Genomic DNA, 18,020 nt, shown 5'->3' with positions numbered 1-18,020 from the left:
TTGCCAGCTAGAAGTAATATGTTTTTCTCTGTATTAAATATATTTTTGTGAATGAGGCTGTAATCTCGCCAAGTCTCGGCATACGACGTTTCACACGTGACTACAATATTCTTTGGCTGCCGAAGAATACGAATAGGCCCTCACAAAGGTGCTCTTCTTATCAGCCAGCGTACAAACAGGTCTCTTGCGTTGTATTCATTTTATAATATGGAGTGTCGTGACTAACTGGACACAGGGAACATTTGAAGCTTATTGTCACGATGTTTTGTATATCCATGGTTTATTTCACTAGCTGTCTTTGATGACAGCTATTCCAGTTCGACCCACTTCGCGGTGACCTTGTGCTCGACCCGAGTCTGTTGTGTACATTTCACATATGCCGTCAACGTCTTATCGAGTCACTTCAACAAGTGTCCGGGCTCTCGTTTCTCTGAATATCCCGATTTTGTAAGTATTGTAATCAGCACTTTATTCGAATATTTAATTCTGTTGGAAAATACCACCAAAATCCATGACTGTTTTCCGCAGTTCAACGAGGTACTGAGTAGGTTCGGTTGTCCTCAAACTGACTGAACTGACCCGGATATCCCAAAAGTCTGTCTCACTCTCAGCACAGTGTCTGTAACGAATTTACACATTGTGTGAACGTGACACTGGATCAACTACAATACATTTATTTTGATGAAATCGTAGACAGTACCGCTATCTATGCGTACATAATGTGTGTACTGTTTTTGTGTTGATTATTTTTTAACACATCAACGATCAACATTACTACTATGTCAAACTGTAACCTTACTTTAATATTGCGCAGTAACCGCATGCCGCCCTTCTCTTTCTTCACGTGTGACTTCTTTGTACTGAACTTGAAGGTGACATGACACTGTCAGTTAGATAAATCTTTATACAATCGTAGCTGCTCATGGTGATCATTTTTCACAAATTTTATTTGAATTAGATTAATGAAACTTTCTAAACAAAAATAAAACGTCAATCACCACTGCAACACTCCATTCTTTACATATTGTTCTGTATCCTGTCTTGTTTTAGTATTTTATATATATATATATATATATATATATATATATATATATATATATGTGTGTGTTGTGTGTGTGTGTGTGTGTGTGTGTGTGTAATCTATAATTTTCATTTTATTTTTGTTTTTATATTTTGACCATCACATGTCTTCTCTTCTTACTGACCTGATGATGCCTTGTGAACAAATTTAAAGCTAGTAAATAAAGTTACAAGTTTGTTCAGACCATCCAACATCAAAGCTCATATATATATTATTTATTTATAAATTTTAATTATTTATTGCAACCCTTTTATAAACAGGGGCTCACTAAAAATAACAGGAGCAGCAAAGTGTATATACATTATCTTATATATTATATAATATATATATATATATATATATATATATATATATATAATATATATATATAATAACACAAATTACTTCAAGTACAAAGTAATAATGTCTATTACCACGTAAGTTTCATGCACTGTTTCGAGCAATGTAATTTCCCATGGGGACATACTAAGATATATATATATATATATATATATATATATATATATATATATATATATATATATATATATATATATATATATATATATATATATATATTTTTTTTTTTGTTTTTTGTTTTTTTATTTAGATATGTATATAGAATACATAGCAAAAGGAGGCAAATCAATGCTGTGACAAATCAGGGCTACCAAGCAATACAGAATTAACTCAATGAGTCACGTGTCACATGTGCCAACCATCATGACAGACACCATTAGTTCTGTCAGTTACAAGAAAAGTTTGGAGGTTTAGCCCTCCAGTGTTTGACGACAGATTCTCAATATAGAATCAAGTAGCAGTGGTTGATTGACCATAGGCATACACTCTAATGTACATGTCATTCACCCTGTTGTTTGCCATTCGGTAATACTCCTTAAAAATTGTAACTGACAATCTTGAAGGATTGGAGTTCCATGATATCAGACATGTGTGCAGTCATATGCAGGTTTACATTGTACATCGTTTCCAGAGTACACAAAAAATCATCACATTGATTGAGAATAAATGATACAGCTGTGCTCATATGCATAAAAGACATGTCAATTGAAGATATTTTGTAAAGTCAACTGCTGAACAATGAAACTGTCTGTTTTAGTCCAGCATTTATAAGGAAGAGTTTATCCTCGTTGAAATATCAGTGTCATCCTAGTGCCAGGAGCTGTGTAAATGAAGTGGCATCCATGCAAAGATGAAAAAAATGTTAACATTTCATGGCAACCATAATGGCTCATGAACTGAGTTTAGCTTGCCTGATGAGTTGATGAAATCAACCCAAAAATCAGTAGGTTATCATGAATAGAGAAAGTTGTTTTATGAATTTCTCATTTTCTATGGGGTACAGGAACAAGGGGAAAGGAATACCTGTGCAAGAAAGAGAGCCCCTTGTAAGAGTATATGTTTGTTATAGGATGTGTGAGTGTTGTTTGAAGACATCTGTCCCCTTGCCCCAATGTTAGTTGAGTTCAAAATTAACAGTGTTGTTAGTTCCTTTTCCCAAGACAACCCAACCTTGCATTGTGACTACTCATTTCTGGAGATGGTGGTCTCGTGGGGCTACAACTCTTGTTCATTCTCACTTGTTACCTGAACAAAGCTGTCCTCTACATGTAGCTAACTTTTCAAGAATAGTAATTGTGTCATTTGGACATTGGTGTAGGACGAGAACAATATGACAGATGCTGGAGTCCCAAACCTTTTCATTTGTGTCTCAGATTATTCAGATACATCAGTCATGTGACCAAAAGTCAGCCATATAGTATGAACAAAGGTGGACTAAAAGATTCCCTCAGGACCACTTATTTCTGGGAATGGTAGTCCAGCTGGACTACCACACAAAAAAAGTTATTTTTAAGCCGTGTTTTCTGAGTATTAGTAAATTTGATGACGTAAGGTACAGGATTTTGAAAGAGAATGGTTTAAAGTTTGCTTGACGAAAGTTTGAACAAAAGTTTAAATCTTTCATTTTCAAGGCGTGAAGTAACCTTAACAAGAACAGAAATGTTGAAACAAAAATTACAAACGTTTACTCTTGTTTATGTATTGAAATGTTATAATAAACTTACATGGAGATGTAAAATAGTCTATCAAAGTCTCATCACCAAATTTATCACTCTGTTTATTTCCACAGATGTGACTGAATCCATAACTGTCAAAGATGGCATCAGATGATCCAGACAGGCTGCGACTGAGGTCAGCCATGCAGATTCCGACACGTGAAGAGCGTTACGACATCAAGGAAGTGGACATGCCGGCACCGTCACCGCAGAGACACTCCTTTCTACAAATGTTTGATTTCAGCTCTCTGATCAAGCAGCACCCTCACAAATACGACACCATAATGAAAGAGGACGTGGCCGAAGAAACCGCCAGGGAGGACGCCATCGATAGCAAGGCCAAACTGGAGCGCAAGCTCGCTGAAAGGAGTAAATCCCACGACCTTGACACTGAGGGGGCTTCTAAGAAGCTCAGTCAGCAGAGGATAAAGTCAGCCGAGAAGCAAGGTACCAGAATCACAGGTGAACGTCCAGTGACGAAACGTTCCTCCTCATATGCTAATATTCACGACATGAAGAAAACGATTCCGGACGACCAAGAAGTCCAGCATTCGTACTTCCAGAGTCTGAATAAAGAACTTGCCATGGGACTCGATGATTATGTCTACAACCATGGCCTTACTGATTCAGAGGACGACGCTGAACCAGTGTCATTTTCAGCCACTGGGAAATCTGCGAGTGGTTCGCTGTTGCGGAGACACAGTGTAACTCCCAGAGCCTCCTTTGACGAGGAGCCAGAGATGAAGACAATCGCACTGCCAGATGGTTCCGAGGTGAAACTACCCGATGTGGACGCCATATCTCCGTCTTCAAGTGCTGATGTCTCTCCTGCCGGCACACCAAAGTCATCACCAAGACTGAGGTAATCTTCCTTAAACACTATTCCCTGATTAAGAAGTTTGCATGATTTTGGTACACCTGTGCAGAAGTTTGCCAGTACCCTCGACCCCCTCTTTCACCAGTCTAGATCCTAACAAGCAGTTTTGCAGATCAGGGAACCCCAAAATACCATCCTAGGAACTGGTCAGTTTCTTCGGCCTGGGGGGTGGGGTGGGGGGTGGGGTGGATTCATGGGGGTCACCCTGTTTTTGACTTTGGTGATAGGGGGTCACGATGTTTTTGAAATGCCCAATATGGGGAGTCAGTGTGTTTATTAATTTTGACATGGCTCATACTTGCCAAAACCAGCCACAAATTTCATCATTCAGTTGCATTTTTCGAAGCGCCCTTTGGGCACGTAACTTTAATGATAATAAGACATATATTTCAGAGCCCTGTCCTAGTGCGAAACTTTAGTATATCAGACATATATACATGTATATATATCTGAGATACCTGTATGTTTAAAATTTTTTGGCGCACCCTTTGGGCGCATTTCTTTAAATATCAAACAATACTTTTCAGCATGCCCTTCAATTGCATGACTTTCATTTATCAGATATGTATATACATCAGAGATATCTGGATTTTAATATTTTTCAGCACGCGATTCGGGCGCAGTTAATTAATATCAGAGATATATGTCAGATATATCTTGATGTCTGTAAATTGAAAGTCTGTTTTGCAAAGTGTACTAATCATTATGAAATCTGCAGTTCATATGAAAAGCATGACAAGTTCCTGATACTTTTCTGCTTCCTCTATGAGAATTCAGTATTAGAAAGCAACATGCACTAATATTTCACAATCACATTTTTCTTACAACAGTTCTGGACATCTGCTTATGCATAAAAAGAGTGGAGTACATTCACAGCTCATTCATACATGACAACAATTTCATTAAAACACAGAATGACTGAATGTTTAAATTATACCCCAAATATATACACACACACACACTCTCTGAATTATTCAATTTATATTCCACCTTTTGTTTTACCTTTGTCGCATGCAGGGCGGTCACCCTGTTTTCGAAAGTTGGAATAAGGGGGTCACCCTGTTTTCAAAAGTTGGAATAGGGGGGGTCAGCCACTTTTTGACGTCAGCAAAAAATAATCCACCGTTCCCCCCCCCCCCCCCCCAGCTGAAGAAACTGACCAGTCCCTTACCTTACATTCTTGGTTTTGAAGAAATAGTAAATTTGCAGAAGGTAGAACTTCAACCATGGTGACGGGAAAGCACATGGAGATATAACCACCAAGTACTCGGTTGTGTGTGAAAATTGCTTTACATTGGGCAAGATATAAAATGAATATTTACAAAGTACTACAGATAAGTTTTCCACAATAAACTATAAAGTTGTGATTTTCTGTTTAATAAATTACCTTGAATTAATCTATCACAACATCATCATAATTTGTGCTCTTCAAATTCAAAATCAAGACCACAAGACTTAACATTTTTAGCTCCCATAGCCATATGATATATGGCAATGGAAGCTATTCTTATAGGCTAGGAAATGTCTGTATGTATGTATGTCTGTATGTCTGTATGTCTGTGTGTCTGTATGTCTGTATGTCTGTATGTCTGTATGTCTGTCCGTCAACATCAAAAACTCCAAAACCGCTGTACATTTCATCTTGATATTTGGTGTGTACATGGATGATGGGCTGTAGATGAGATTTTGTTCAAATGAAGTTGTCATTGCCAAAAATATGCAAATTAAGTGAAAAAATGTAAAAACAGTCAAAATTGAAAAAACTCAAGAACCACTGAGCAGATTACATGAAAAATTAGCATGTAAGTACTTTTGGCTGACATGAAATGATTGTGCACATCTTGGGTCAGTATCTTGGACTTGCTATTTTCATGAATTTTTTGTAATTTTCTCCCATTTTTGGTCAAAAAATCTCCTGCTCTGAAACCACAAGTCCGATTGATTTGAAACTTGGTATGGAAGTGCATAGGAGTGACCTTTCCCAAATTTGGGCAAATCGTGGTGAAATTTGCATATTTTTAGTTTACACGTCCATAGACTCCCATGTATAAGGCAGATCTCCATAGACTCCCATGTATAAGGCCACGAAAAATAAAAATTTAGTTTCTCATCGTATTCATATTGCAAAAAGGATGCAGGGACACAATTTTTAGTCCCCACGGATGAAGTCCAGTGAGCTTATAGATTGGGTCATGTCCGTCTGTTCGTCCATCCGTGAGTCCATCCGTTCACGCATATATCTCGGATATTTTGACAAAATGTCATGTGACCTTGATGACCTTTGATCTCAAATATTCATATTTGTCCATAACTCAGTAACCACAAGTGCTACCACCCTTCATATATGGTATGATGGGACAGCTTATGACGCCACATATTGTACCTCATTAATTATGCACATATCTAATTTTGAGCGAGCCAATAGAGCTAGAGGTCTGATTTTTGGTATATAGGGATAACTTAGCAAAACAATTTTTTTTGACAAAATGTCACGTGACCTCGGTGACCTTTGACCTCAAATACACATATTTGTCCATAACTCAGTAACCACAAGTGCTACAGCCTTCAGGTATGGTATGATGGGACACCTTATGACACCACATATTGTACCTCATTAATTATGCACATATCTAATTTTGAGTGAGCCAATAGAGCTAGAGGTCTGACTTTTGGTATATAGGGATAACTTAGCAATACATTTTTTTGACACAATGTCACGTGACCTCGGTGACCTTTGACCTCAAATATACATATTTGTCCATAACTCGGTAACCACAAGTGCTACAGCCTTCATGTATGGTATGATGGGACACCTTATGACGCGACATATTGTACCTCATTAATTATGCGCATATCTAATTTTGAGCGAGCCAATACAGCTAGAGGTCTGATTTTTGGTATATAGGGATAACTTAGCAATACAATTTTTTTGACAAAATGTCACGTGACCTCGGTGACCTTTGACCTCAAATATACATATTTGTCCATAACTCAGTAACCACAAGTGCTACACCCTTCATATATGGTATGATGGGACAGCTTATGACGCCACATATTGTACCTCATTAATTATGCACATATCTAATTTTGAGCGAGCCAATAGAGCTAGAGGTCTGATTTTCGGTATATAGGGATAACTTAGCAAAACAATTTTTTTGACAAAATGTCACGTGACCTCGGTGACTTTTGACCTCAAATATACATATTTTCCATAACTCAGTAACCACAAGTGCTACACCCTGCATGTTTGGTATGATTGGACACTTTATGACGCCACATACTGTACCTCAATAATTATGCGCATATTCTCATTCTGAGCGAGCCAATAGAGCTGGATGTCTGATTTTTGGTATATAGGGATAACTATAGGAGAGAAATTTTTTGACCAAATGTCATGTGACCTCGATGACCTTTTACCTAAAATATATGTTTATGTCAATAAATAAGTAACCACAAGTGCTATGTCCTTTGTATTTAGTAGGATGGGAGACCTTATGACAACACACGCTTTACCTCATTAATTATGTACACATCTAATTCTGGGCAAGCGAATAGAGCTAGAGATCTGATTTTTTGGCATATAGGGATTAATAAGCAATATAATTTTTTTTTCAAATGTCATGTGACCTCGATGACCTTTGACCTTGATTATACATATATATGCATATTTCAGTAACCACAAGTTCTATACCCTCCAATTTTGATAGGATATTAGACCTTAAGATGTCACATCTTGTACCTCATTTATAATGCGCATATGTATTTCTTGGCTGGCCAATACTGCTAGAGGTCTGATCTTTTTCCCGATTTAGAACCATAACTTAGACATGCCTCATGTGTTTCAAATTGGGAACAACGACATAGACCTATGTGCCCATAGATCTCAACATATACACTCCAGTGATACTTCTTAATGACCACATTTTCCTGCCCCATCAAGACTAATACTCCTATTACAAGTGGGGACTATGTCATTGTAAATGACTTGTTGAGTTAATGGTTGTATCACAGTATTCGATATATCTACTTCTGTATTTTTTCCATTTTATATTCTGAATAATTACATTAAACATATTTCACTGTCTCCAGTACATTTCATTTAAGTATTTTCACTTCATGCACTTTATCCCTTTCACACATGTTCAAATATCTGACCAGAGAACAAACACTAATAGTCCAGGATGGGAGCTACGGTGTCATTGACGCTATTTTTTTTAGTTCCTAGAGCTGGAAAATTAATTGTTAGAATCCAAAGCGTTCTTTTGCAATAGTTATCAATATTTTATTTTTACCATATAAGAGATACTTGGTACCAAGAAATCATAAATATCAGCTTGCCCAACATTTTTAAATTACAGACAGCCCTATTTTTTGTTGATAATCATCGCTGCCCTCATAAATTAGGGAATTTCAAAACTTGTCCCAACCCCACTATTTTGCTGGGTTGTGTTGAGTGGGACTGCCCCAAGTAAAGGTCACGTAAGAGGTGAAAGGTTAAGGATACATGCCAGAACCAGTCTTTCAATGATCCACATTTAAGGAAATACGTTCCTTGAAATTGGCAGTTCAATACTTTTGCAGTTGCTTGTATTGCACTTTGCTCCAGGAAACTTTTAATCACTCTTTATTCATAATCAGGAATGAAAATCAGCTCAGTATGTGGCATTTGGGAATAGAGAAAGAAATTAGCCAAAATTTATCCTATTTTGAAAAGTTAAAGAATATACCCTGTGTTAACTCTATGGGGAAAATTTAATGTTTGATTTTCACAAAAACAAGACTGGAATTTATTTCACTTGGTTCAAGTTCAACTTGTGTCCTCAGAAGCAGTAGACCTGAAAAGTCTCATAAAATTTTGAGGGTTAGAAAAATGTTCTCTGAGGTGCATTCCAAGCTTTAGTAGCAATATTATATGATTTTGGACTCACGCAAGTTGCTGTTCAGCAAAAGTGGAGACCTTATTTATTACAGTGCCAGGAAACTGTCAAGCACTAAAATAAACTTTCAAATACCCATTTTGTAATAACTGTGCAAATACAGAAACATTGGTACCACAGTATCCTTATTATATTACAGGTCTCAAAATACCTGGTTACAGTGGAGCACTATGTATGTCCATGAAGGCACATTGTAGTCCGTGTCAACCATTTGCATATATATTGAAAATAATACAACGTATTCTGATCTTTATTTGGACATACTGTACGGAATCATCTTGCTTTTAGTCATTTTGACTGACAAATTTCTCATGTGTTAACATTTTGTTGAAAACTTAGTTAAATTTCCTGATGAGGTGAATGATCTGAGGGTCAAACACGTTTGAGCCACCCTTCAATTTGACTTTGATGCAAATTTGGTAAAGCATACATAGAAGACCCAATGGCCATATGGTCCCAGAATGTAAAACAAACACAGGAACCTGCATGGGATGATGGGGAGGACTGACATGCAAGTGAGCATGCAGACTAAAAAAATATTTCGAGACTCAAAGATTGGAGATTGTTTGATCCACATGTGGTGTTCATATCCATGCCAACCATAAGAGTCTGTGATATGATTTCAGACCCAATTTGTAGATGAAGTAAATTCAAGGTTTGTTCTTGAAGTTGGAAGTAAGTAAAACACACACAAAAATAGTCATAGTACCTTGAAAGAAAGGGAACTATCCTCAGCCTTTTTTCAATGCACTGATCAATAAGTTGAGCAATCTTATCCATAGTAGAAGGTTGTGATGTACATGCACTGTGACCAATATCTGATACATGCCCGAGGAGACAATTTACCCATCATTATTACCGCTTTCTGAACTTTCTACAATGTCGCTGATTTCACACTTTGTTGGTGACTGTGACCTTGAAAGGTTCTTTACCTTTATAGCAAATCCAGTACACATGCAGTTCAAGGATAGATTTAGCTAAGGCCAGGAAGGAATTTTGTTCCAAGAAATCACCGCTTCTTTTGTCACAAATTTGGAAATGAACTGCCATTGTTTTACTTGAAGGGGCATTCTTGTTTTGCACGTTTCCACAGTGTATTGTTTTCTTCTGGAATAATGTGGGAAATGGTCAGAATTTGTTCTGTCAACACTGCCTATATATGTAATGCCTCTATTATTGTGAACAGTTGGTAAAATCTAGACTCCAAGTCATAAGTAACAAAGTCTATGGAGGGAGATTTTCCTGGTTCGTGTAAAAAAAATGTAAATTTTGTTCACCGCCAGTGTAGCTTTGCAAAAAAATTTCTCAGGAGGACAGTAATTTTTTTCTCTGGCCTAAATAGGTAAAATTATCATACAGCCATACAGTTTGTCACTGAATAATACAGAGTTTAATTACCTTCAGAGCAACTGTGTGGCCAAGTTGAACACATCACAATATCTTGAAAGCACGGTCCAAAGCTACAGCTACTACATGCCACTTAATACAAGATAAAAATGTCACCCTGGTACAGTTACCAGCAGAGAGCTCCTTGACTTTGACAGACTGCGGTGGGCTAAACAAGACAATAAGATCTCGTGATGGTGATAATTGACAATGTCAATCAAACTGATGTTTCCTGATTGTGTGTTTCCTGAACTGTTGGTGCACTTTTTGGGAATGTGTTATTGAAAGCTAGCCACAGCCCTTGTGTGTGAGGAGATTGTAAATAGGAAACCACAGCATCATGAGTCTTTGTGCACTATGTCATGACTGGCAAAATCATCTTACACCTACCCTTCTCTCATCACACCATATGTGTGCATCAACCCTAACACCACTACATTGTGGTCTCACCCCATCATATACTATGGCATAGCAGATCCCATTTACTGGACATAGGGGAGGGTGGGGGGGCTGAAGCAGAAAAGGCCATATTATATTATTATTACAGACACATTGAGCTTATACGTCTTGAATGGGATAATGCCATTTTTGCAGGTCATGGAAAGCCAAGACAAGCATGCAATACATCACACAGTGAGACTGCACATAATGTCAAGCTGTGTTTGAAGAGTTCTGCCAAGGGACAATGACCTGCCAATGTCCAAACATCAACATATGGCCATATCAGTGCTTTCATATCTATCAGTATCCTTGGTGCCATCTTGTTTGTGACATTTTTTTTTCAATTTGCACATCACCTGTGTACACTCTTCTAAAACCAATATCACCTTGGAGTTTTTTTTTTAACTTTATAATCAAGGGAAAAAATAAATTTGCATACAAAGCAATGCCATTGACTACAAAGTAATTCTGTTAATACCTCCACATACTCTGTGAAAGGATGGTTTTTTCTATTGCTCACTGCATCAGGGTCTGTCAAGGGCAGGCACCCAGTAAATGTTGCCAAACTTAGCTTCCCAGTGTTTAAGTGTGAATTCATCCCACTCTAACAAAGTGACCATTAAATTTGAAAGTTGAAGTTTCACCTCAGTTCACAAGATAAATATTTTTACCCCAAAATAATGGAGGATCAAGACTGATACAATATGAGCTCTGTACCCCACAAATTTCATAAAAATACAAACTTCAAGCAGTCATTCATGCCATGTCTAACCAAATATTCACTCCGTATTCTTTTTCAGACCCCGGCATGAACTAACAAGTGAAGACGCAAGCTGCGTGCCCATTGAATTACACCCAGACAAGAAGAAGCTCCTAGGCATAGGCCCCATGTACCAACCACCCAGTGAACACGTATGTGTGCACAGGGACGACGCCAAGCAATTGAACCTGCTTCAGAGGGTTGTCAAGGAGGGGTTCTCGGCCACCACGAGGACCCCCTTCCACCAGAGGGAGGACATGGACTTTTTCCCGCCTGACCAGCCCCAGACCCAGGCGTCAGTAGACTCCGCCAAAGACATGAAAAAGAAATTCATGACACGCGCCGAAATCAATTTTTTGTCGCCGTCCTCAATGTGAATTAAGCATGCAGTATGCCAACCGTTGGAAGTTGCGGATTGTGTGACATTTGTGAAACTCTCGTTTGGAATTTCATCTCACTTTGATGTGTGTGTAAATCGGGGCCTGCGTTCTCTCAAGTGAACTGCCCTAAGGACTTTTGTCAAATCATTTGTGGTAAAAAAAATATGTTAAATTCAGAAGAGTTCTGTAGCCTCTGGCTGTCTGCCATTAAATGCCATACCTGGAATACTTCACTGGGAAGTCACAATTTAGATCTACCGTCACAATTCCAGGAATTACTCTGTTACCAGATGTTTACGTCAAAAAATTGTCCCACCCCCTCATCTAATGATCCTTGACCTTTAGAGTATCTATCAGAAATAGAATGACTAGCTAGTCAAAGAATTGTTTTGACAAACAAGCGGTTACTAAAATTAGGGTACAAAAATTGTTGGCGTGTTCCACGCAGTCTTTTGTAATCTTCCCTCATAATTGAAAGTTTCTATAGAGCATTGATCCTACTCATGCAGTGTGGAAGTACATAGTTGCTGTGTCCCCCTCATCTATGGTAAAATTATTACGAGTATAATGTACATAATGGAACTTCTTCCACAAATTATATGCGTGGATCTACAGTGTCAACAAACTTGAAGGCACTAGGCAGAGTTTCAAACTTAGCCCTCACAAATGGTAGATTACCAAAGGATTGTTAAAAATTGAAAGTCCAAATATCTGTCCTGGGGGTGCATCCCACCTTTACACCCTACACTTGTCACACCCTTGGTGTGTGACCATGGCTTGTCATTGCAGACCAGTCTCACCTCAAATTACCGGGGCAAAATTCTTATAAATTTCAAATTTGTTATTGTCATTTGCATTTTCTTGTCTGTGTTGGAAAAATGAATTCATTTTGACTGCCAGGTTGGTTCCACTTCACCTTGACATTTTGATAAAACCCTTCTCTTCACAGTTGTGTGGCAACGTTAGATCTCTGATATAGAAAGTGATCTAGGTTTAATCTTACACTGTTCACTGTGTTTGAACCTGTATGAATAGAATACAAGCCGCACATGGTGTTACAAAAGGGGTTTTCTTAAAAAAAATGCTCGATTACATGTGTATCTGAATGTGTGTGTACAAAGGATACGAAGTTGTGTCAACAGTATTATGTACTATTTACACAGAATTTAACAGATAAAGCAGGCTCTCTCATTCAAATGTTCAATACCAGAGTGGGAATATCATAAAAAACTTATTTTTTTCCTAGTAAAGTTCAAGATGCCCAAAATCTTGCTTGCATGTGATTTTAGTTCGGAATTGAAGTTGCCTTACCTACGGTGTGCCAGTCAGGAGATCAGATAGCTCTTTGGTATTTGAATTTTCATAGATGTTTTAACGGGATAAAGTAAAAACCAAATTTTGCAGTGTGGGAAATATTCTCATCAGAAAAATAAATTACAGTCTGTCAGGACGTTCCCAGTTAAAGCCCACTGTGAAAGAAATTAACATTCATAATATTCATCAACAACATTGAAGTTCCTCTGTCGGGAGAAAAACACCTAATTGTTCAAAGAAGCTCAGGTGTTGCCAGCCACAAGAGTTTATAGAATTTGCATTTCAATATGGAAATGAGACATAGCAAACCCCCTTAGCAGTTCTAAGCAGTTTTGTCACTGGACAATTTTTTGGTCAACACGAATTGTGAAAAGTGCAAATTAAGTGTTATTTTCTCCGGACAAAGCACATGTGATGCACGGTCATTGCTTGTACTTAATCCAGTGTACCATATGCAAAACAGTACTGCATATTAATTGTTAAACCCTGTACTCTGACATATCAATATTAATTTTGCTGCCAAGTTTTTTTTGTGTGTGTGCTTATGTGCTTATACATCTATCAAGATTCCGCTGCCAACATTAGCTGCTGAGCGATTGCCGACCAGTTTCTACGTAATTATATTGTTAATTGGTATATTTCTTGTGTTTGTTGTATTTCATGCTGTAATTGACAGCAGCTTGTCCATAAGTTCCCAGTTTATTTCAGCCTCAATATTGAGTACACCGAGGGTTTTATTTCCCCCCGGCAAATCATATGCAAGAGACACTGTAAATTGCAATGTTATGAAAGACTTAACATGCTGATAGCCTCTCCAGGGCTTTGCTTTGGAGACAGACGTCTTGATAATCAGTTCATAGTTGCTATAAAACTAGATTATTTTCCCTTCAAAATCCATGTGAAACATGAACAAAGGTATGCATTCTGTTGAAAGAATTGCAGAGGACACTCTCGAAAAAAGAGGCAATCACAAAGTGTGTATTCTTCAATGATTATAATTCAGCAGAATTTTGTATGTCATCTATGATTTTTTTTATGTGATATTTCGACAATGACCATAAAAAAGTAATTTATTAATTTACCTACTTTGATGTAAAGAGCAAATATTTGTTGTTTCAGTTTCATTACAAGTGTAAAAAAAGTGTTGTTTGTAATCGATAATTTCAGAGATGTATATTTTTTTGGCAAAAATCATTTATATTTTATCGTATCAGTGGTGCAATCGAAAGTATTTCGGTTTTTTTCGCCTTGTAAAAATGTGTACATTTAACATAGATGTTCCATAAAAAGTAGCCGGCCTGGATTGTTCCGTAGTAGTGAGAAAGTACGACGATTTGATATTTAGACTGTACTTCTCATACCATCGTTCGAAATAAAAGGCTGCGAAGTTTCTGTTTATTGTATAGTGTGAGATGTGAATCATTCTGTACCGATTCTAGATTCTTCCTGCTTGTCCGCTGTTATCGTCTCGTGGGAGTTGCGAGTTCGAAAAGTCTACGGATATTTTTAAGACGCAGAAATGAATGTCAGCGGTGTCACTGGCAGAACATCTGCTCCGGATGATAACGGTGTCGCCTTACTCTCTTGAGTTCAGATCACAGCAATCGGTGTAATGCTGGCTTCTCTGCGCTGTGTGTCCACAGTTTTAGGTTTCCGTCTGTGCGACATACAGGAATACACACACGATCAAACATCACAGACGCGCGACGCGAATGTTGATTCGTCACGCCCACATACGTGCCCATTTTATACAGCGTCTGTTGACTCAGAAATACATTTTGTAAGCAGCAAAAAAAACACCCTGAACTCACAAGTATTATTCTTCAAAGAAATGATAAGAAAAATAATCTCGATGTGGGTATGATAATCACTTTTTTAACTCCCATGGTATAATTAAGTCTCATACGCATGCGTAATTGACACGTGCGGAGTACACGCCCACTCTCAGCTCCCTGCAAACTGTAGTTCATCATAAAAACACACCTGCGCGTTATGCGCCAGTCAATGTAAACCCCACCCCCCCCCCACCTCGGGCGATACGGGAAAATGTGGGGATTAGACCGTGTGTGCCATGAAACTGTGCCCGAGGGGGTGGGGCAATTGCCTCGTTTTGATCCCCCTATTCCTTTGACGGACAGGCCCAGAAGATGTTCCTAAATAACTACGCATGCGCACGTATGCAGGGCCTGAAAATTACCCGAGGTCCCGGACCAGTGATTTTTTATCCCGAACCAGTTCTAAAAAGTCCGCAGACCAATACAAAAAAGGAGACAATTTATTTTGCAAGGGAATGTCCAGTGCTTTTCCCAGATTGTGTTCTAGTGTCTTTTGACGAAAAATTAGAAACTACGTCCCCCCAAAATACCGAAGTTACTGAAACCATAAAACCAAGAGCCCATTCCATTGAGAGACTACGTCTTTTAGCCACAAAAATTACAATAATTATCGCGTCTTTAAGTCAATCAAACATTTAAAATTTAGTCTATTTCTTTCATCACAACATAAACTCTAAAGGAAAATCAGTTACTCTATTACAGTTTGCGATTCATGATATGAGCCAGGCGATGTGCGTCTACTAGCCACTGCACTGCAAAAATCAAATGACGGGCCATGTACTCATTTTACATGTAAAATTTAATGTGGTAAAAACCAGACCATAGCCTCAGCTAAAAATATCAGCAACCCCAAAATTGTGTGAAAATATTATATCTCTGTCTATCAAAGTAGTATTTTGCAGTAAAATTCTCTGGAAGGGGTCTCATTACGACTTTCCGATCGTCCGTAGCAAGCAAGCTTCTGAATTTAGAAGGTCACCATGCTGAATTCCTTATATAGTCAAGACCCCCTAGCTCGATTGTAGTTGACCTTAACAAGAACCGCCTAGCTTGTCAAAACAGCGTTATGGCAATTTGCTATTGCTATCAAAGGAAAAAGAAGTGCCTCTCAGATATTTGGTGTTTTCAACCTATTTTTACAATTTAAATGGAAAAGAATCAACCACTGGGCAATTACAAAAATGAAGTGAACTTTATAGCAATAGTAAAAAACATGTCAAGTGTGTGTTCAAGAACTTGAGAAAACTACAAGTAAATGTTTATGCAGTGTGTCTGTATTAAAAACATTGGCAGTTTATGCTGTATGTAAATCCCAAGCAAATCTGATAGAAATGCATATATAACATGAGTATGAGCAATGAATCATTCTTGTATTGTTATGCAAATTTTTGAGGACCAGTGGATTTTACCTTTGGACCAGTGAAAAAAAAACAGGTCACTAAATAAATGATTTTCATCCGCCGTGTATTCTTATTTTTTGGAAAACTGAACATACCATACGCAAAATTTCCCACATTTTCCCACGTGAGCGTGACATTTCGGATGTTCACGATGCGTCATCGACATGGTCCAGCACTAAAAAGACCTCCGGGTCAACTCTATTTTTGATAAAGCTTAAAGGGACAAAGTCAGCCATTTTTCATGAATTTTGTTTGATGCGATATACTACTTATTTTGTTTGACATGTTGAAAGATACTGAATGAATGGGTGACCATGCATATATTCGACCCCAATTTTATACAAATTAAGTAAAACCATCGCGAATGTATCCTGTCTAAAACCGGGGTCGAATATAGCATGGTCAACCATTCATTCAGTATCTTTCGGCATGTCAAACAATATAAGTAGCATCTCACATCAAACAAAATTCATGAAAAATGGCCGACTTTGTCCCTTTAAATTGCTTGTGTATTTGGAAAACATGTTCGGTCACGACGGGATTCCTTTTTATGTCCGCTAAATGTATTATCAAATTTATTCATGATGACCCATATAGCTAGGGAAACAGTTCTGTTTCATCAGTGTGATCATTCTGATCATCTGTTCTGTTGAGTTTTACACAGTATCTTTCTGCCGTGTTTTGTGATGAATAAACACGGATCATTGTGAATTTTCATTCCTCTGCTTGTTTTAAATCAGTGCATGACTGACGTAGAATGTGTCATTGTGCTTGTAACATGAGAGCGAGAAGACAAAAAAGCTGCACTTGTGAGATTGGACATCATGTATCTTGTTTATCAGCTTTAATTAGTTTATTGAGGCGACATGTCTTGTGTCATACATCTGGTGTTTTGATCTAATTAAATCATTTGTTCTAGCCTGAAATATGTTTATGCCTGACAACATACAAGCAAAATAGACTGAAAAATATTGTAAATGTTTGCTCCAAAATAGGTGACGTGACAGTGACACCTCAAAACTTTTATCTGGTCACAGTATAAGTGGCTGAAAAACAAATGCGAAAAGTATGTTATTTTCCTGGATCTATTTGTGTTGATTGTGATAGACATTTGTGAACAGCATAAATGTCACAAAACCCTGTTTTAACCCTTTCACCCCAGTTCCCTGTATACAGGTCCAACTTTACCATAGAAAACAATGGATTTGGGACAAACCATGGTGGTGAATGGGTTAAATGATAAAATTGTTCTAAGTTGAACATGAACTTTTTATATTGATGCAGGTTGTTTACGACATGAAAATTCCAAAGAGTGACATGTGTGTAGGAATTTACAAATTCCCCACCCCCGTATATGGGGGATTCACTTGGTTTAGGTGGGGATTTCCGGATAGTCTTGCCCCAGGGGGTGGGGCATTTGGCAGATTTCACAGGACTAATTTCCAAATTCCCTACTAAACCCCGAGGTGGTGGGGGTGGGGGTTTACATTGACTGGCGCATTACGGCGTGAAACCTTATAAAATCCATCTCTGTTTAAATAATTCATCTGTTCTC

At 37.9% G+C, this 18,020-nt stretch overlaps 1 protein-coding gene across 1 annotated transcript; it reads left to right on the top strand.

Moving 5' to 3' along the window:
- Positions 1 to 70: 70 nt before the first annotated feature.
- LOC139120279 (uncharacterized) lies at positions 71 to 14,626 on the top strand. Its single transcript, XM_070684562.1, has 3 exons — positions 71 to 447; positions 3,210 to 3,997; positions 11,577 to 14,626. The coding sequence occupies exons 2-3, from the start codon at positions 3,237 to 3,239 to the stop codon at positions 11,911 to 11,913; spliced, it is 1,098 nt and encodes a 365-aa protein (XP_070540663.1). The 5' UTR covers positions 71 to 447; positions 3,210 to 3,236; the 3' UTR covers positions 11,914 to 14,626.
- Positions 14,627 to 18,020: the final 3,394 nt, after the last annotated feature.

The sequence above is a fragment of the Ptychodera flava genome, chromosome 20, assembly GCF_041260155.1.
Source record: "Ptychodera flava strain L36383 chromosome 20, AS_Pfla_20210202, whole genome shotgun sequence".
Classification (NCBI taxonomy): Eukaryota; Metazoa; Hemichordata; class Enteropneusta; family Ptychoderidae; genus Ptychodera; species Ptychodera flava.
Note: the sequence above shows the minus strand (reverse complement) of the source record. Positions and strands in the feature narration are given on the sequence as shown.